This window comes from Canis lupus, chromosome 7 (assembly GCF_011100685.1).
Source record: "Canis lupus familiaris isolate Mischka breed German Shepherd chromosome 7, alternate assembly UU_Cfam_GSD_1.0, whole genome shotgun sequence".
Classification (NCBI taxonomy): Eukaryota; Metazoa; Chordata; class Mammalia; order Carnivora; family Canidae; genus Canis; species Canis lupus.
In genome coordinates, this window is record NC_049228.1 from 76747451 (window position 1) to 76769894 (window position 22444).

At 39.1% G+C, this 22444-nt stretch overlaps 1 protein-coding gene across 5 annotated transcripts in view; it reads right to left on the minus strand.

Annotated features, from left to right (window-relative positions):
• The window catches only part of PIEZO2 (piezo type mechanosensitive ion channel component 2), a 440872-nt gene that overhangs the window by 183353 nt on the left and 235075 nt on the right, over positions 1–22444 (minus strand). For all 5 annotated transcript variants that reach the window (XR_005362693.1, XM_038543881.1, XM_038543880.1 and 2 more), the window contains exon 5: positions 7319–7481. Coding sequence is in view for 4 of the 5 variants with exons in the window: in XM_038543881.1 (XP_038399809.1) it covers positions 7319–7481 (163 nt within the window). In the remaining variant the exon portion in view is untranslated. The remainder of the gene's footprint in view (positions 1–7318; positions 7482–22444) is intronic.

The following is a 22444-nucleotide window of genomic DNA, read 5'->3' on the forward strand; positions in this document are numbered from 1 at the left end:
CATGCCCAGCAGCCTTTCCACACAACTCAGACAAGGAACACCCAACAGCTAGTTTTGATGGAACACAAGCATCCATTTTTCCTTAGTTCCGAGAAGTCAAAGATTCAGCCTGGGTTGGGGTATGTCATGAAGATCACCCAGGATCCTTTAAGAGGACAGGTACCTAGCTTCACCTCAAACTTCCTAAATGAGAAATTCGGGAGCAAATCTCAGGCATCTGTATGACCAAACAGCAGCCCTACATGATTTTTTTTTAAAGATTTTATTTATTTATTCATGAGAGACATACAGAGACAGACAGATAGGCAGAAGGAGAAGCAGGCTCCCCACAAGAAGCTTGATGTGGAACTTGATCTTGGACCTGGGAATCATGCCCTGGGCCGAAGGCAAATGCTCAACTGCTGAGCCACCCAGGTGTCCCCCCACATGTTTTTGAAGCAGCCAATCTAGAATCCAAGCACAGGCTACCATCCACAATGGCTGATCCACTGGTTCCACACTCGGCAGACTATGCAAAATTGCAAACATTTTGTTGGAATCATACGCTAGGCAGACCCCCTAATTAGAAAATACATTGAGGTTTATCTGTGGAACCTCCTTCTGGTTTCTGTCAACCTTGACAAGTTAGCCTAGAACTTCTCATCAGATGAATCCACTTTCTTCTTTGTGGCTAAAACCAAGCTATTAAAAACATTTTGATGGAGTGTACCAAAGTCACAAACAACGAGCCAAAGATCTGGAGGCAAAGGGAACGTTTTTCTAAAGTGTCATGAGTAGTTTATTCATTGTTTATTATTAAAAGTTAACAATTTATCTTTACAGAATGGGTTCATCTCAACAGAAGAGCCCAGAGAAGGGAAAGGCAAGTGTGGGGCCTCATGTACAAGACAAATGCTACAGGCACTGTGGTGCCTGCAGGAGAAAGCAGAGAGAGAGAGAGAGAGAGAGAGAGAGCCTTGTCTCTGTGATGTCACCATACATTATACAAGCCTAACAGTAGAGCATCATACAGATAAGCCAATATTTCACACTTGTTTTAGGAAGATTATTTTTCTAAACGTGCAAGAGCAGTGGAGCCTGGTGCCACCCTTGACATTCTCCTGACTCATGGACACTCTGATGTCTTGCATCTGAACCTTCAGAAACATCTCAAGTCAAGTCAAGTTAGAGACTGCACCAGTCTCTGAGAATCAACTAAACATCATTTGAAAGGGAAATGAACAATAATGGAGAGCAGCCAAATTGGACTGACCATTATTTTAAAGGCTTATATCTTAAAGGCTTATTTTGAAAAAAATCAATTAATTGTATACCAAAAAACCAAGTCTGTATTAAAACACATAGACACACAAACACATCCTGATACTATCTAATCAGTTTGTCTCTAGTTATAGAGATTATTACTGACCTGAACCATCCATTTTCTCTTATAAGAAACAGCTGAGTTTAGCCCTTCTAACTGACACACCCCGTGTTCCCCCTAGAAATAAAGAATTCAGGGGGATCCCTGGGTGGCGCAGCGGTTTGGCGCCTGCCTTTGGCCCAGGGCGCGATCCTGGAGACCCGGGATCGAGTCCCACATCGGGCTCCCGGTGCATGGAGCCTGCTTCTCCCTCTGCCTGTGTCTCTGCCTCTCTCTCTCTCACTGTGTGCCTATCATAAATAAATAAAAAAAAAATTAAAAAAAAAAAAAAAAAAAAGAATTCAGGGAGTGATAAAAAAGCAACATTCTGAAGGCACACAGCCCTTCCTTTTGCTCCAAAATTTCCTGAAAGATTCAGGACCCATATAATACCTTCTGATGGACTGAGATGAAAATAAAATGTTTGTCTTTGTTATCAAACTATTAAAAGGCTGAGCAGGGCTGGTGTGGCTTTGGAATCCACAGCATTACTTTCCCATCCTCCATTCCTGTTCCTCCCTCCTCTCAGAACTTTTCCTGAGATTGAACTCTGCTCTGAGCACTGGGCCACGTCCAGGGTGGGAATCCACCCTGGCACCCCAGAGGTTTGCACTCACCCGGAGGAAATAAACCAAGTTATATCTAACAGTTTATAAAATAAGAATATAAAATCCTAGGAATATTGAGGAGGGAAAAGGATTATGTCTAATTACTGGGATCTGGAATGCCCAAATCCAGTTATTCCAGAAGCAAACATGATGGAAAAAAAGGACAAATGTCTTGGGGAAAAAAGCCGAAAAAAAAAAAAAAAAAGAACAGTCCCTGTTAGACGTTAGTTTTTGCCCATTCTGGCACATAGTAGGTACTGAATAAATAAGCAGGCCCATGGATAAAAACTCATCCTTCTCTGCAGTCACAGCAAGGATACATCACTGAAGACAGATGTGTGGTTCTGCCCTGGCCCTGCCACATCTTCTAACAGTTTGGGAGAGAAGCAGCTCTTTGCAGATAATCCTGGCCCAGGGCTGACCGCTTTACAGTTTGTTGCTTTAGTTTTATACTTCGGAGTGCTTTGTACAAGCCTCCATGTTAATTAATCCATGCTGAACCAATTAACTTGATAAGCACATAAGTATTACTATTTGTACAACCTCAAGCTACTATGCTAACTTAAGATTTGCTGCAACAGAGAACATGACAGATGTGACCCTTTCCCTCACTGAGCTTATAATTTAGTGAGGGAGATAGAAAGGGAGAGGTAGGACAGAGCACAGGATGAGGGTGTGGGGCAGGAAGTGCCAAGGCCCGCAGGGGTCTGAATTTTGTTCTCATTTAATTAGAATCCAATGAGGTGTTTTACCTAAGGAAGTGACTTAATATGATCTACAATTTTTCAAAGATAATCCAGATGCTGTGTGTGCTATCAGTGGAATAGGGCAAGAATGGAAGCTGGATGTGGGAAGGTCCAGTTGTAGGTTATTTTGAGGTCTAGATGAGAGAGGGGATGAGGACTGTGGCAGTAGAGATAGGAAAGTGAACAGATGTTAGACAACATGTCAAGGTAGCACCCATAGGACCTGTTGATGGTCATGGATAAGGGGTCCAAGTGGTTATAGCAACTGAGTGAACCGTTATCTGATTAACTTGAGTGGGCAGTCAGCAGAAAGGCTGGGTAGAAGGAAGGGTGAGAGATCTAGCTCCTGCCCTCAAACACACCACCAATACTTTGAAAGAAACATGGGGAATTAAATGACATTGAGTTGGTGACAACACCATCTCAGGAGTATTTGCAGTTGAAGGATGGGCAGCAGGACTGCCCTCAAAGAAGTAAGGCAGATTCAGACTCCCTGCAACAGGAGCAGGTGACAGAGGTGGGCACAGAGTTTCCTCCCATCCCACATGTGCCTGACCATGCCACCCTCACTGAAGGGACACTGGGCTCTGCAATCTCTCCAAACAAGTTTCCCTTGTGGGCAATTTGGTGTTACTTGCAATTCAAATGCACAAGATTGCCTGTCGAATATTCCAAGGACAGAAAAAAAAAAAAACATAGATCTAGACATATTGTTAAGGGTAAATGTCTACTTTGGAGCTTTGATTTTCTTAAAAAAATAAAGCAGAGAATAGGCATGCACTGTTAAATGTTGTTAAATGGATGAACGAATGGGAGAGAAATGAAGGTGTATTTAATTTGGAATAGTTTTAGTCTAATAACTTAAAAATATTTGAATTGCCTTCCTGATTGCTTATTCTTTCCTTTGTTTTTACTATCAGGCACATTTTCAAGTCCCGTCCATGCAAAGTTCACTCGATTACCTGTCCAATAATATAACGCCCCTGCCTTTCTATGTGATAAAGTAGGTATGCTCTTCAGGTGTGTTTTTCTCAGAGGAGAGGATGAGAGAGACTGCATACTCTCACCTTGTGTCCAGGTAACTGAAAGATAGTGGTGGATACATTTAGCCATGGATCTAAAGCTAACTTGTCCCTATGATACTCATACCGAAGCTCATACTGTAATACTGAGCTTTTCTGAAGCTTTTTAAAAAAGATTTATTATTATTATTTATTTATTCATAGAGACACACACAAGAGAGAGGCAGAGACACAGGCAGAGGGAGAAGCAGGCTCCATGCAGGGAGCCCGACGTGGGACTCGATCGTGGGTCTCCAGGATCACACCCCGGGCTGCAGGCGGCGCTAAACTGCTGTGCCACGGGGGCTGCCCCTGAAGCTTTTTGAAGACAACAGGACAATGATTTCCTCCAATTAAAAACTTTCTTCTTATTTAAGCTAATGGCATCTAAAATCACCACAGTGAAAGGTTCCCCTAAACTGTCAATGTGTTTAACCCAGAGAAGACGGACCAAGTGTGCTGCATTTGGGGGGGCACCTGACAGTAAGTTCTTGCCTGGTTCCTGAGAGTGACCTTGACAGGCAGCAAAAGCCATGAAGCACAAGGCTTGTAGGGCAACTGGGCACTTGCCCAGCTTCTTACTGTATTGCATGCTGCCATGTTTCAGATGATCATGTCTGTGTGCTTGAAAAGACAGGATCTAGAAAACTTAAAACAGGTGATTTTGGACTAAATCTCAAGGGAGACGCTAAATGCCTTATTAGAAGGGGACAGTAGAAAGATCGAATTCTATCATCCTTTGTTTTATTGCTCTTCCAAAAAAGAATAGTGGGGTGCCTGGGAGGCTCGGTCAGTTAAGCATCTGCCTTTGGCTCAGGTCATGACCCCAGGGTCCTGGGATCGAGTCCGCATTTGGTTCCCTGCTCAGCAGAGTGTCTGCTTCTCCCACTGCCCTTCACCTTTGCTGGTAAACTCTCTCTCATTCTCTGTCTCTCAAATAAATAAATAAAATATTTTTAAAAAAAGAACAGCAGGGATCCCTGGGTGGCGCAGCGGTTTAGCGCCTGCCTTTGGCCCAGGGCGCGATCCTGGAGACCGGGGATCGAATCCCACGTCGGGCTCCCGGTGCATGGAGCCTGCTTCTCCCTCTGCCTGTATCTCTGCCTCTCTCTCTCTCTCTCTCTTTCTGTGTGACTATCATAAATAAATTTTAAAAAATTTAAAAAAAAAGAAAAAAAAGATGAAATATTAAAAAAAAAAAAAAAAAGAACAGCAACTTGAACCTCAAAGCTGAGACTTGAGGTATAGCCCCGTTGGTGATTTTATGTGCCAGAATGCAGATGCTGTAGAAGCCTAATGGACATTAGGTATTATGAAGAAAGGTACAGGTTTTGAGGCTCAATATGAATTTCCAAATAATGTTGGCAGGATCCAAATGTTGCACCCATGAGTTTTTAAAAGATGGTGGATGCTTATACTGAAATATTCTTTTTATGCTTCATACTTAGACTATTTAAGCTGACCAAGTCATGACTAAAGTTCCTATTTGAATAAACATTTCATTTATCATAAATTTGAATTAATAACATATTAGAATACTATTCGCTTCCCAAAAAAAGTAAAGCCTGAAATCTGAATAAATAGCTAGAAAGAGCTAGTAGTACAGAAACATACAATATAACAGCAGTTTGGTGAAATCCCAAAGTGCTTCATTGCAGACGTAACCCTTTCCTACATAATTCAATTTTCATAACATAACTCATTTTTTTAAGATTTAAGATTAGGGATCTTTCTCCCAGTTTATGATTTGTAGATCTGCTTCTGAATTGTAATGAACAGGTAAACAAGACCACAGATGTGTCAGTTCAAGATTCTCCTACCCGCTGACTTCCCCTGGGGCTTTTCGAGGGGAATCCTGGGATCTGCAATCTCCTTTAAAACAGCAAATTTGAGCCTCATTATCAAGTTGAGGAATATTAGGAAAGACTCCATCTTCTCCAGGGATTAGTTACTAGTTTAAAACAACGCTGGATTTGAAAAGAAATTCTCCCAGGCACCAATGGATTAATCTTGCCATTTCTCCATTGAGATAAATGAAAGAAGAAACAATGCCAGCAAATACTATTCTTTCAAAGGATCCTCAAAACCAAACATTCTACAGTGCAAATGTCAAGATTTATAAAAGGGAGAAAATATGTTGGGGCCTTCCAAAACAAAATAAATTCTCCTACTTATTTTGGCCATGGCTTCTATTCTTTTCAGACTCAAGCCAGATTGTTCACAAGTAAGAAATATTTCCTTGTGGACTCATCTCAAAAGATTCACACACCAGCCTGCTCCTTCAGGGCCACCTGGTGGGCTGGAATGAACTAGGTGAATGGAAATTAATATCTAAATGAGGCCAAAACAAATTTAAATGAGAAGAAATTCAACTGCATAATAATGATATTTAGTATTTTCAAAACCCCAAATAATTAATATTTAGAATGTCTATAATCTTTGATAGATTTGTTGTATAGACTTGTTGAATTATATCCTTGTTTTATTGTTTTGTTTTTGATAACAATACAAGGCAATTTGCTGCTTATCTGTGAGGCACATAGTTCATTTGCCATAACTGAGAACTGTCTTCCTTGATCTCCTTGTCATTACCACTCTCAAAGTAAGTTCTTTCAATTAACTTCAGTTCTTCAGGTTAAAATTCTTGCCAAAACCTCTGAATAACAACATCTGGTACTTGTGTCTTATGTCAAATGTACAGAGTAAGTCTTTTTAGTATTTTTTTCGTTATAAATTTCATCTTTCAATTACCAAATCAATTACTTTTCACATCAGTGTTGCTGAAACTCACATAAGGAAGTACAGTCACTAGAATAGAGAGCAGGGTTCAGAACCAGATCTGGGGACCGTGATGAGCTGTCTAACTGACCTAGTGAGATCTAACATGTTTTCTGATCCGCCTGAAACTCTTTCTACTAAAACACACAGCTAAAAATTAACACACATTTTCCTCATTATTTTTATCTTTTTCCAAGTCTTACATTTTTCCAAAAGTATATCTATTTTTTTCTCTGGAATGCTTTAAAAGAACTTCATCAAAACATGCTACCACGAGTCCACTCTGAAGAGCAAGGTGCACAGACCAGAAAGCTTTCCTTCAGGGAGGAACTGCTTTTTTCTCCTAAAATTACCAGGTGTTACTTTTTCTCAAATTATTTTGTGATAACTAAGGTATCTGGACAATGGGCTATAATATAAATTTAAAAGGTTAACCATCTGAGATAATATTAGATGAGAGTGAAAAGAACACCAGGTCAGGATGAATGTCTCATGAAGGGCAGCTCTCATGCTCCTTGAACCGGTTTCTCATGACCAAGGTGTGGATGAGGATGCCTACTCATCAGAACTATACCAGGGCTCTGTGCAAGGTAACTGTTAACACTGAGGCCAACCACCCCAAAGCTTAAGTGCTATGCACATTTCACTTTTACACAACTTATTGTAAGGGTTAAATCCCTCAGGAATCAAAGAAGGAGGATAGATGCATGAAGTCAGATTTACCGATTCTTCATTTTCAAACTCTGAGTTATATTGTGCTGTTTCTTCTGTCACTGGTTTCTGAACAATGTTTCTGCAGACGAGCCAGATGGTCAGACTGGCAATGAACATCCCGATATCAGGCACGAACACTCTGATCCCGTTGCCAGCATCAGCTCCCTTTAAGCTACGGAGGGAAAGAAAAGGAGGGGGAGGAAATTTAGTCATTTTTCTATTTCTATGGTTGAACTATCTTAAAGTATGCCCATATCTCCTTAATGAGTTTAAAAAAAAAACACACAATACTTGGGATGCTTGGGTGGTTCAGGGGTTGAGCATCTGTCTTTGGCTTAGGGAGTGATCCTGGGGTCCCAGGATCGAGTCCTGCATCAGGCTCCCTGCATGGAGCCTGCTTCTCCCTCTGCTTGTGTCTCTGCCTCTCTCTCTCCGTCTCTCATGAATAAATAAATAAAATCTTAAAAAAATAAAAAAGCAATACTCAATTTCTGCCTAGAAGGTACAAGAAAGCTTTTCATCAACCTCTGAGTCTTATGTAATCTACTAAGATTCAGGAAGGTACCAGGGTTTCACTGGAGTTTCAGAAGTACTATAAAGAATCCTAAGCCAATTGTCACTTCTAAAACATGCTAATGAACCACATTTGTTATTAAATAAGCCACATGTGCAGTCCAGACACAGCTGTCAGCAATCTAGCTGAAGCAGTTAAAAACTAGACACATACTAACAGCCTAGAAATATTTTACCTTACATGTAAATCAAAGCTGGAGGGAAAACAGAAAAAATGTTATAGCAATCCTTGAATGTAAGACCTCTCCATTATTTTGAATACGTAGTTGATTTTGTTTTCCATACTGTTCCAAAAAAGGCAGATCTAGTACATTTCTTCTTTTAATCTTGGAGAATGGACAGTGAACTTAGAATTGGAATATTTGGGTTCAAATGTAAGCCCCAACACTGACGAGCAGCATTCTACTGGGGGGCTTCCCATGGCCATACATTCCTCCTCTGTGACAAAGAGATACTACTCCTTGTCTTTATCTCATTTGAGTCAAATGAAAGTGACTCAACGTTTATTAGAGATAAAGCTTGTTTAGGGACTAGGCATGTGTATGATCAAATATATACTGGATTCATTTATATTGTGTATATTATATATTTTGACAAAACATAAAATATAATAAATGGCAAGACCCTTCACTACCTAGAAATAACCATTGTTAACATTTTGGTAAATGAAAGCACTGTTAATAATATCTACCGTTAACTGAGCAATCACTCTGTGTTAACAGCTTGGTACATATTATTTCATCCAACCAACTACCATAAGAGTTAGGCATTGTTCTTTATCCTCCTTATACTTATGAAAAAAAAACCACTAAGGCTACAAACAATAACATTATTTCCCTAAAGTCATACAGATAAAGAGAGAGTAGTATACTCAAGCTCCCTTTAGGCACAAATTTAATGCTCTCAACCACTGCGTTCTCATGTATGTACCTTCATGGCTTTCCTTTCCAAGCTTCCTCTGTGCCTCGACATGCATTTTGAGAGTTTACAATGCTAAGCTCATATATTATATATTGTTTGGAAAATTATTAGTTCATTTAATATACCCCTAATAGCTTTCAACTCACTGATGATTTTTAAACATCACCATGTTCATGATCAGATAGCAGTTAGCTATTTCACTACTGTAGTACATTTAGAATGTTTCCATGTATTTATTACTATAATAATGTGTAAAAGTTAAATATTAATTACTTAAAGAACCTTCTCATCTGCGATATTTCAGGAAAAAAATACTCAGACCAGTGTAATTTGCTTTTTTTTTTTTTAAATGGTCTGGAAGGGAGCATGCCCCACATAAGCTTCATTATTTTATACATGGCTCTAAACCCTTCTGAACAGAGAAACATGAAAGTGGCAAGAGATCTCTTTACCTCCATAAATGAAAACAAATATGATTGCGTCAGAGGTATTAAAAATAGCAAATTCCTTTCATTTGGGGTAAGAGGAAGAGAATTCAATTAGGAAAACTTCAAACTACACTTATAACAATGAGATTTAATGATTGATTTTATCATAGGACAAAGGTAGAAGTTTGCTGTATACTTTTAAGGTGATCAAACAGAGCAAACAAAAATTAATATCACTACAATGAGAAGAAAGAGAGGATCCAGGAGAGAGACCAGAACACAAAGGACAGGCTTCAGTGGATGTTTGTTGTGTGAGGCTAAGGTCAGGAGAGCCACTTGTCCTAATCAGGTGGATTAGGGGAATAGATTATTACACCCCTTTCATGGGAAACAAATGAACTGTGACATTGTACAAAAAAGCACCAACCAAGCAGAGTTGAGAGGAAAAAGATTCTTAAAGGAAAGGTGACAAGGACTCCAGCTGCAGCCTCAGCTACTTCTTGCCCCACAGCACAGAAACTTAGAAAGCCAGAGCAGAGCCATGCCTTTCCCATCTGTGGACTGCATTAAGCTCCCAGTCTGCTAACAGTCACTACGAGACAACAGTCTCAGCTTTGTGTTTCTTGGTCCCAAAAGATACATTTCACAGCATACATATATTATGGGAGTAAATGAATGCTGTTTGCAAAAGCAATCACTCCACTCGCTGTGATAGAATTCAGCTACTGGATCAAGGATTGGGCTGTGACCCCGATTTGCAATGAAATCATTCAGCCACAGAGGTGCTAACCTATTAACTACTACTCTTGGCTTGTTGAGTTAACAAAGCAGAGCATTTATAGAGCTACCATTGCAGAAACAAAGAAACTTTTGAAGAATATAATGAAAAGCATGTACAATGAACAGGTCACAGTCTAACTGATATATATCATTTGGGGATCATCTTTATCAATCAAGTTTCCTTCATCATTGTTCACACCAGTGTCTACTAAAGTACAGTAGTTAGAATGCTAGTCCTCAGAAATGCTGTGTATTAAACAAAACAAGGCAAGATAAAAGAAAAAAAGAAGTCTTTGGTCAAATAAGTGTTAGAAAATCACAATGCATATTATTGTAGTAAAGAACCTGGGAGTTCTGTAGTAAAATAAGAAGTTTGAATTTATTTAAGTCTATGTTTCCCAAATTATTTTGACCAAAATTCATTTTTTAAAATTTTTATCTGATGCCTATCACATTTTACTGAGCTAGTGTTCACGGACCAGGTCTTAGGAAATGTTGGGTTAGAGTCTACTTCCTGGTCTACATTTTTTATTTAAATGAATGGATAATTTGGAAACTATCCTAAAGTGCAGTTAATCCCTACAAATTTGATGTTTAATCGTCTCTGATAACTTTTGGAGTCGGTGGCATCTTATTCCATTCTCTCATCTAATCATCCAACTATCCATCCATTGACTCAGCAAGATATTGAAGTTATGAAGCTGGAAGGTAACTAGAAATAATCCAGTTCTTCTCATGTGATAGACTGGAAACCAATAAGGGGGAAAGCAGAAAGTCTCCTCATCTCTCAAACTCACTTTTCACATCCCCACTTGGAAGCTCTTCCATCATCCTTCCTTGACCACTTCCTCCTTTAGAAGCCTGCCATACCTTGCACATACTTGATCATAAAATGCTTAACATTTTATGTCACTCACTTACTTACCATATGAGAGCTTCTTGTCTACTTCCTCTCTCTCTATCCAAGAACTATATATGTATACTCAATTTGCATGTTGTGTGTATACATATATGTATGTTTATGTATGTATATATATGTATATATGCATATATATATGGTACAGTGCACACAGAGTAAAGGCCAGCAGAATAAATGCTATATCTAAATACTTACACTTTACTTTGTATCGCAGTAGTTTGTGCAAAGTACTGCTGAAGAATTAGGTGTTTTAGTTCATTTAGATAATTTCATTCAGGAAAAATAAAATACAAACCCAGACAGGAAGAAATGTTGCTTTGCCTGGGAATAGCTGGAGATCAGGAGTTCATGAGTAGTTTCAGTTACTTGGACACAAAGATGTAATTGTCAAAATTAGAAAATATAAATCACAAAATATATGTGGTTTCATTAAATACATATGTTGGAAAAAACATTTCAAGAACAAGAGATATGAAGTGTATCTAATGAACATTAAATGGTTCAATTTGGCAGAATTTTTTATTGATTTATTTAAAAAATATGTATTAAGCATTTACAACATGCCAAACACTGTCCTGGAAATTGATTGTTGGTTATGAAGGCATGTAAAGGAGATAAAATAAAAAAGATGGGTTAAGTTTGGACTTGGATTTTGGCAAAGAATCCATATAACTAGAATTACTGAAAGATTTGGAGTAAGGGAGGAACATAATCAGCAAGGAAACTGAGAGACTGTAGGTGAGAATGTGATTTGGTTGTAGGAAGTGGGCCATGGAGGCCGTGTTTTCATGGTAAGTGTGAGGTGTAGTGCAGAGGCAATATTTCATGCTAGAAATATTTTATTCCACATATGGGATTTGTGCCTGAGAGAGAAATCATGGCTGAAGGGGCAAACTTGAGAGTTTCCTTCCATATCTGTTGACTAAAGTCAAGAGAATAAATTAGATTTGTCTAGGGACAGGGCATTGCATGGAGTAAATCTTCGTATAAGGTTCTCTGAACTAATTATAAGTATACATATAGAGCATTTAACAGTAAATTAAATTTTATTTCAAATAAATTCTACATTTGAAATCATGCTAGCCAGGTTTTGGGTAGGAGTCTTGTATTAATGAATTCATGAGATCAATATATTACATTTCCCTTAAAAATGTTATCCTAGTGTTTCAGGCATATAACAATTATATTTTTCATATATAAAAGCATATGCTAAACTGCTTAAAACATCATGTTCTCTTAAATGGGCAAATCTTTTCTTTCCAATCTTGATCTAGTCACATTGATCTTATTTGTTGAGAGTGGTTATACCTCTTGAAAAGGAATTGAGGAAGCTGGAAATTGAGAATAACCCACATATCCTTCAAGAAGAAAATGAATAGATTAAATTAGTGCACCTCCACAAAATAAAATAAATATTATAAATGAATAAAATAGTGCAAAACATGTGTAATGCATCTGAATATGGATATATCATCTCATAAATGTAATGTGGAATGAAGAAGAAGAAGCAAAAGTACAGAATATAGATCACTTAGGGATTCATGAGCAAAGAATGACATGAAAATGACAAACACATGTTTCTGGATAGGGAAGATGGATACAATAAACTATTATATAGATACCAAAAATAAAATATTGGTAATGTTCAAGTTCATAAACCAGTTGAAAGCCAGTTGTTAGGTACAAAGGTATATCTTTTAGTACTTAATATTTTTTTAAAAAATTGGAATAGTCATGCTACCTAAATTTCCTGTTTGTAACCTAAAAATACGAACTCAATGATCTTAGCTGGAAAAAATAATGACTTTTTTATTGAGGTAAAATCGGTCTATAATATTAATTTCAGGTGTACAATATAATAATTTGATATCTGAACACACTACAAAGTGATCACCACAATAAGTCTGATTACCATCCATCACCATACAGTTGATCCCTCCTTGACCCTTTTTGCTCACCCCCATCTCCTTCCCCTCTGATAACTACCAATATATTGTTTCTATAAGTTTTGTTTTCTTTGTTCCTTTGATTTGTTTTTTTAGGTGCCACATAGAGGTGAAATCATACGGCATTTGTCTTTCTCTGTCTGACTTATTTCACTTGGCACACCATCCCCAAGGTCCACTCATTTTGTCACAAATGGCAACATTTCCTTCCTTTTTTATGGCCAAATAGTATACCATTGTGTGTGTGTGTGGGGGGAGATGGGTGCATCACATCTTCTTTAACATCCACCTATCCATGAATACTATTTCCAAATCTTGACTACTGTAACTAATGCTGCAATGAACATAGGGGTGCATATATCTTTTCATATTACTCTGTTCATTTTCTTTGGATAAATACCCCAAAGTGGAAAGCTAGTTATAGATTACATGACCTTATTTTTAGTTTTTTGAGGAACCTCCATCCTATTTTTTTATAGTGGCTGTACCAATAGTGTAAGAGAGGTTCAGTTTCTCCACATCCTCTTCAACATTCATTTCTTTTTGATAATAGCCATTCTAACAGGGGTGAGGTGCATATTATTATGGTTTTGATTTGCATTTCCCCAATAATCAGTAATGTTGACTGTATTCGTGTGCCTATTGGCCATCTGTATGGCTTTTTTAAAAAAATGCTTATTTAGATCCTCTGCCCATTTTTAAAAATTGGATTGTTCGATTTTTTGTTAATGAGTTGTTTGAGTTCTTCATATATTTTGGATATCAGCCCTTATCAGACAAATGATTTGTAAGTATTTTATCCTATTTGTTGAATTGGCTTTTCATTTTGTTGATGTTTCCTTTGCTGTGCAGAAGCTTTTAGGTTCCAATTAGTCCCACTTGTTTATTTTTGCTTTTGTTACTTCTGCTTTTGGAGTCAGATCTAAAGATTCAACACTAAGAAGCTTATGGCCTATATTTTTTTTTTCTAGGAGTGTTATGGTTTCAAAGGATAATGATCAACTGATGCTCTAATGAACATGATTATATTAGGTATGACTTATTAATCAAATACAATCACCATCCTTCCTGGCAAAGTCCAGAGAACACGTGAAGCATGTGAGTATTTCCATGGGCAAACCACTTCATTTTTCCAAGTTTCAGTTTTTTCATCTACAAAATGATTTCTTAGGGTCTTCCTGGCTCAAAAATTTCATTTCAACTAGGAAAATCCATGATAAGGGGGCAGTGAATTGCATCAGACTGGGAAAGAAGAAAAATATTGGAGTTTTAGGTATTGCTGAGAAGCAGCATCCAGGTACAAATGCAACCACAGTCCTCTCCAGAAGTTCAAAAAGAATAATTTCATGTATGCAACTCTTTTTGGGAGGTAAGTCCTTTGGTTCAGAGTTAGTAGAAAGGTTAACTTCAAAGGAATTCCAATAAATACTGAAAATATCAATGAACATTATTTAAATGAATGCAAGCTATTAGTATGGTCTATCTAGTTCTCTGGTGGCCTCTGAAGTTCACACACGAAGAGTCGGACTACTTTTGTTTTTCTTAAGCTTAAGTACTCTGTTTGATTGAGGTCCATCAGTCACTCAGATTTCATAAATCAGTTTAAGAACAGACAAAGTGAATGTATATCTAATAGTAAAACCTTAACGCAAGAGATAAAACCCTGATTTCAACTTAAAAATATGTATGGAGGCTATCTTTTTATTAAATATATGACTTTATAGCAAGTTGCATAAAGAAGTATTAAATTTCACATAAAGGAAGAAAGGTATAGATGAGAAATTCTGGAAAGAAATGTACTATTTATTAAGAATTACTTTCAATATTCAAATCAAGGGATTCCACAGTTGTTGATGCATTGGAGAAGCCTATTAAATAGCTCACTTCTGTGAAGTCAGAAACTTTTCTACCACTAAAATAGCAATTGCATGCCAATTTCTAATTATCTAAAGGTATGAGTTGATGCTGGATTTTCAGTATTTTTTTTTACATTAGTGGCAGGACTGTTTTTATCCTAAAGGTGAAACACTAGAATATCTTAATCCACTTATCTCATTGTGAGAAATTGCTATTTTCCAATTATTGTGTGTGTTATTTGGAACACACACACTTCATTCTCAAATGATCATATTGATGGCTTTTCACTTCTGTTATTTATGAGGCAGAGGGACAATTAAGAGAATCCTAAGGTTCTTACTTTGATGAAGGCATTCACAGAAGTGAAGAGGAGGGAAAAGAAAAGGGAGAGGAGACTTCCAAATTTATTCTTATGTACTCAGTTGTTCAGGAATGTGCGGGAGCTTGCTGGTTCCAGCTTTGTGCTCAATGACAATGTTTATTACTAGCTGGAAATTGACCACCGTGGGAGTATTTACGTCATGGAAGCTGGCAAATGCTGCTGATATGGTATTTTTCCCCCCAGAGAGCTGGTTGGAATGGAATATTACTCAGTCATAAAAAGAATGAAATCTTGCCATTTGCAGCAACATGGATGGAGCTAGAGACTATTATGCTAAGTGAAATAAGTCAGTCAGAGAAAGACAAATACCATATGATCTCACTCAAATGTGGAGTTTAAGAAAAAAAAAATGATCAAAGGTGGAAAAAAACAGAGGCAAACCAAGAAACAGACTCCTAACTAGAGAGAACAAACTGACGGTTACCAGGGGGGAAGTTGGGGTAGCAGGACAGGTGAAATAGGAGATGGGGATTAAGGAGGGCACTTGCTGTGATGAGCACAGGGTGATGTAGCTAAGTATTGAATCATTAAATTGTACACCTGAAACTAATATTATACCATATGTTAACTAACTGGAATTCAAATAAAAACTTTAAAAAAACCAACTAAAACAAACAAAATACAAAATAAAACAAAACCCCAAAGAAATAACAATAAAATTCACTCCTTTTGCTGTGTGACTCTTTGGGGCAAAATTCTAAAAAATACCCTAAAACTTCATGTCCAAAATCCTCTACCTGATTTCAAGGTTCCCTATCATTAAGCTTATTTCTGGTTCCTCTTAAACCTGTCTTCTTCTAGGGGCCTCACCACCATACGGTAAGGTCATATTCCTTCCAACTTCTGGATTTTTGCTAATGCAGTTTCTATTACTTTGAATTTTCAACCTCATCTTCCGCACTTGTCCCATTCAAAAATAATGTGCGTGCTCTTTCGAGCTTGTGGATAGAAACATTTCTGTAAGTGATCATCCATTCTATCCACTGGTCTCCCTTCCTGTCAACTTCTCTAAGCATTTGAGAGCTTCTCCTGTGCCTCCTTTTTATTGATTTTGTGACCACGACAGGGCCATCACCAAGGAAATGTCCTGGCAAAAGCCTCTCAGACATCCTTTCTTACTGTTTGTCAAAAATAATGATAAAAATGCAGCGACCTCAGAACTGCCTCCAGCTGTCCTCTGTTCTTTACTGGGAAACTATATCTGCCCTGCCTCTTGGATTTGTCCTTTTCTTATTTTCTCTGATCTTGCCGAGCATAGTCTGTCCTCTATCAACAACACTAATTCCTATAGATCACTGTTTGGAGTCTCCACATCATTTATTCATAACAAAAGCGAAAACTCCATCATAACATTCATAAAAACAGAGCTGCAGCACCTGGAGCATATCCTAAAGTGACTTGCCTTCCAAGTTAAAAACAAAGCATGGGTCACACTATCCAGCTGGTGAGCTACCAGGTTCTGGAGGAGATAGGGGTTACAAGAACAACATTAAAAACCATCAGAAATCTCCATCCTTAAACTACACTGGCAGTAGACACAACATGCCAGATCAGGTGTTCCCTCTTGCCTGAATTACTGTGTTGAAAGCCTGGAAAAAATGAACTAAAATTCACTTTGTTAAAAAGAAAGTAAGACATGTGATGGGTGGCTGCAACCAAGTAGCACATTTATCCTCCTCATAAACACTGGCCCTGAAAATAAAGCAAAAAGGCTTTGTGTGTCACTACTGGAAGTGAATGTGGAATAAAGAAAACAGCATGAACTTTGGACTTGAAGACCTTGAATTGAACCCCATCCCTGCTAATTTAATTCAACAAGTATGTATGAGCATGTATCAGGTCACAGGCATTTTGCCAGGTCCTAGGCAGACGGGACTGAGAAAGACACGGCACCTGCCTGCAGCAAGGTCTTTGTATAGTAAGAAGCTGATAGGAGGCAAATGAATTCCTGCAGATGAGTGAACAAAACATTATGCATGTGTGGAAGTGTTAGCAAAAGAGAAGGAAGAACTGACTCTGTATGTCAAGGAGGCAATAGGGACTGTTCTCTCAGCTGACCAAGTCTGAGATGGGGTTTGAAGGCTACTTGAACTAGAAATGGTGTGGCTGGGGAATTACAATAAAATTGACTTTGTTGTGATCCACAAGATGAAAATGTATGGTGGGAAACAGGCTTGAAAGAGAGTAGGGGGGGATCCCTGGGTGGCTCAGCCATTTAGCGCCTGCCTTTGGCCCAGGGCGTGATCCTGGAGACCCGGGATCAAGTCCCACATCAGGCTCCCTGCGTGGAGCCTGCTTCTCCCTCTGCCTGTGTCTCTGCCTCTCTCTCTCTTTCTCTCTCTCTCATAAATAAATAAATATCTTAAAAAAAAAAAAGAAAGGTAGTAGGGTCCAGGCCAGGGATGACCTTGAATGTCATTTAGACACGCAAACACCAATGCCAAGGTATTTGAGGAGCTATTGACCATTATTTATAAGCCACTTGATTTTACGTGTATGTATGCAAGTTATTTAACTTCTCAGTTTCCTATACCATAAAAGAAAAAATATTACATCCCTTATAAGGCCATGACAATACACAGGTGCTTGCTGTACCCCTACCCACCTCCCTATCAGGCAAATTGTAGATGAATGGAAGAAGCTGTACTTGGGAGTGGCCAGAGCAGTGGGGTGTGATGAAAAAGAACCAGTGTTTATTCCTATTCAAGTGTGTGAGGTTAGAAAGGGAGAAAATGAGATGTCAAGTCCAAGGCATCCATTGGAGAATAAGTCCAGGATCTGAAGAAAACCCTAAACGAGACAGAATGGGCAAACAGCAAGCAGCCTGAGGGACTGACACATTAATCTTACTGCACTCGTGCCTGACACACATACTGCAAATATGGTTAAATCAAGCAAGCAGGAGCTCAGTCTGGGTACAGGAGGGTGGGCTGATGTGCTCTGTGCATTTGTGTGGGATGAATCAGGACCAGGTATCAGGACCAGATATTTCCATCTGTGTCACTCCCTCCCTCTGCACCACTGAGAACTTCTCCCACATAAGGACTCTCCTGCATTACCACCATGCATTCTTCCCACTTGGGACATCGACACTGACATGCTACCATCCAATGGCAGACCCCATTCTTATTCCAGCAAATGTGCTGACAATGCCTCCTCCTCCTCTGGGGCCAGGAAGCTCCCCAGGAACATGCAGTGTTCCTGCATGTTCCTGGGGAGGGTACATGTTTCTGTTCAACACAGTAAACAGAATTTTAGTTCAACTTTAAATTTACCTAAAAATTAGAATTTTAATGTAAATTTAAAATATAATCTAAAAAGGTAGAGCTTTTTAGAACAAGGATACAACCTTTCTTAGAGAGTATATATTAATACTACCATAGTTGGCCTAAAAGCAACCATCAATTGAGAAAGCGTTCAACCTCAACAATTAATATGACTTAATTCCAACAATATTAAATTAACTCCTAATGTTACACTGGGTTAATCTACTTAAATATAGAAGCAACAATGCTAGTATGAGTAAGAAGAATTATTTCTCCCTGCATAAGTTTATATCAGAAATGGATAAACCACTGATAGTTAACAATACAATAAAATTAATCCAAAAATAAAATATTTATCAATCCCATTGTTAACCCAACACAGGTATGCACCCAAGGAAAGATTAAAAGAAGTGAAAGGTACTCAGCAAACATAAACCCTGCCTGTTTACCACAAACATCACCCCCACCATTTCCAGTATTGGAGGCACTGCCTGCCCAGTGACATCTGTTCAACGCCCGTGGTATCCTGACCGTGCAAAGGTAGCATAATCAATTGTTCTCTAAATAAGGACGTGTATGAATGGCTACACGAGGGTTTGACTGTCTATTACTTCCAATCAGTGAAATTGACCTTCCTGTGAAGAGGCGAGAATAATACAATAAGACGAGAAAACCCTATGGAGCTTTAATTAATTAACCCAAATTCATGGGTATTATTAACCTATCAGGCATAGCATACTACCATTTTTATGGGTTAACAATTTAGGTTGGGGTGACCTCAGAATATAAAAAAACTTCCGAGTGATTAAAATCTAGACTAACCAGTCAAAATATTATATCATTTATTGATCCAATAATCTTTGATCAACGGAACAAACAATTTAGCTGTCGAGTCTCCTCAGTCTCCTTCCATCTGGGACAAGATCTCAGTCTGTCATTCTACGTTTTTCATCCCTGGGCAGTGACTGAGTACAGTCTTCATTATGTAAGATGCTCCTCAACCTGGCTCGTGCTTCTTGTGAAAATCACCAGATAAATGATGCTGTCCTCAGTGTACCAGGAGGGGTGCATGTTATTTCTTTTCTTTTCTTTTTTACATTTTTTAAAATTTAAATTCAATTCGCCAAAATATAGTATAACACCCAGTGCTCATCCCATCAAATGCCCTCCTCAGGGCCCATCACCCAGTCATCCTGTCTCCCCATCTTCCTCCCTTTCCGCAACCCTTTGTTTGTTTCCCAGAGTTAGGAGTCTCTTATGGTTTGTCTCCCTCTCTAATTTTTCCCCACTCAGTTCCCCTCCTTTCCCTTATAATCCCTTTCACTATTTCTTATATTCCACATATGAGTGAAGCCATATGATGACTGTCCTTCTCCAACTGATTTACTTCACTCAGAAAAATACCCTCCAGTTCCATCCATGTTGAAGCAAATTATGGGTATGTGTCTTCTCTGATGGCTGAGTAATATTCTTCTTTATCCATTCATCTGTCAAAGGACACAGTGGAGGCTCCTCAAGAAGTGAAAAATAGAGCTATCCTATGACCCAGCAATTGCACTACTGTGTATTTACCCCAAAGATAGTGATGTAGTGAAATGCTGGGACATCTGCGCCCCAATGTTCATAGTAGCAATGTCCACAATAGCCAAACTGGGCACGTCATTTCAACATATCCCACCTGAATCATTTGGTTGCGTTACTATTGCCATTTTCCTCTTTGTATTTGGCTCATATTTTGTGGGTAGATATTTCAAAATTACAATAATCCCATTCCTTGTCAAACCTCCATCTACCAACCTTAGCCATCATCTGCAACTCCTGCCAGGATCAACAACCATCATGATGGCTGCCAAAGGTGGTCAGCTGTGCCGCTCCTTATTAATTGGTGTCCACTCCAAGAAAGCACTTTATGCCTTATCCCCAGTTAATTAATTACTTAGCCAACTGACATCAACGTGGACCATGAATTCCTAGTTTACTAGATAGGTTGTTTTTTGAAACTACTGTTACTGGTTTTGATACTCAGACTGCTTCTGAACTGGGAGAGTCTCTGGAAGCTGGCTTCTATGACATCCTTTTGGTTCATTAAGCATTTTCCTACTTTCTGTCACAGTAAGGCTTCAGGCCCATTCTCTATTTCCTCTTCTACCAGTCCTTCTACCCTCTGGAACCCAGAGCCCTGTTCTTCTTTCAGTGGAGTGTGGTATTCAGAACTGGGTTCTCAGGAGTCTGGTGCTTGGCATGCTCATTGTTTCTGGGCCACCCCACTCAACAGGGTTGTAAACAGAGAGGTGCGTTTATTTTAACACACATAAATGTATGTTTATAACAATTTCTGTATCTTTCTGTGTGCATATATTTTTAAAATACACAAATTCATTCTCATACTTTCCATTTTAATTCAACACTTCAGGATTCTTTCTGGTCTCTGCCTTCCATGTTTATAAATCTTCCTTCAGATAGTGAGAAACCCAGGTCCCATTATGCTTTATATATTTAGTTATATGCTCAATCATTTTTTTTTTTTGGTTTAATGGAACTAATTTCCAAACCACACCACCTGCCTCATTCCAGCTGCCTCATCTACCTGGCACAGGGTCACTGAGGATACTGCCTCCAGCACCTCCAAGAGGCCTTCTTTCCACTCCCTAGCTTTGCCACACACTGGCCTGCTGCAGCAGCCAGCACATCAAGGCAGCCCTTTACCCTAAAGGCACACTTTGCAGACACCAACATCTAAACGCTTGATTGCAAAGGGGAGGAAGGAAAGATGGGGAAGCCAGGAAAGATGGGGATCTCACTGATTTTTGATACGGGGGAGACTTAAGAAGCAACAACAGGAAAGAGAGATGTCGATACCTTTGGGTCAGCCCATACATGCAGTGGCACTGCCATCACAGACAATACTCTGAGTTCCAAATCTGCTTTACGTTCCTCCACCTTCCCTCAGTCCCCACCCACCCATCCACCCACCCAATCTGAGACTTGCCTACTGAACAAAGTACCACTGAGCAATCTTTAAGGAAAACAGCCGCAAATTAATCTAAACCACAGCCTATTTAAATATAAGTCAGAGTAGTTTGGTGAGGTCAGATTGAGCAATCTTTTTGTTTTGATAATGAATTATTTTCAGGCCTTGGACCAAATGCTTGACCCCTTCAAATGATAAAATGTGATTATAATGTCTCTGCAGATTGGAGAAATTAATGATGAGCATTTACAGTATGGTTTCTGGAGCCAGTGGTTAAAGGTATATAGACTAATAATCTGCAGTTTAGAGGAACCTCCTCGTTCCTGGGTTGTGCTGCCTCAACTTGGTTAAGGTGAGGCTGTTTCTGGAATCCTGACCCTGCCCTGCAGAGTTCTGAATCAGTAATGTCTTAGAAGATACCCATATGTGAGCTAGAGAGTGCAAGTGAAGCGGGCCACTGTGTTTGTGGTCTTCTTGGAGCTGAATGCAGTGACAGACTAAAGGAGAAGTGTATACAAGTCCCCTTGTCCCTCTCCTCCACTCCACACCCAGCCCTTTCTCCAAGAAGCTGGTCCCCACCGGCCAAGGGAACCAGGCCCAGTACCACCTGCTTGGGTGAATGCACAGACAGAGCTTCCCATGGGCTTTTCCAGAAGCTTTTCACCAGGTCCCACTTCAAGATCTGGATGTGCCCACTTCTCTGATGCACCAGGTCACCTCTGTCTCTCCCCTCAGACCTTCACTTCCCTAGCTCCGCCCACAGTTTATACAGTCTAGTTTCTGGAATAAATTCTTTATTGCATCACTGAGCAGCTCTAGTCCCCCACAAGCCCTGGTTGACACATTCCTACTAATTGGCTTGCAAAGATCTTGTGAATTATGGCAAGATGGGGAACAGGTAAAATCTACTCGGTCTGGAAGTTGGGGATTGACTCCAGGTTATTGGAGGATACGCAGCCTCAGTGTGTCCATTTGCTTGATCTCAAGTGTAAGGATTATGAATCTAATCCACACACATTTCTGAGGCAGAGCAGCTCTCATTCGTCAATGTGACAGTCTGCAAATGCCATGAAGTACAAGCATTTGTCATTT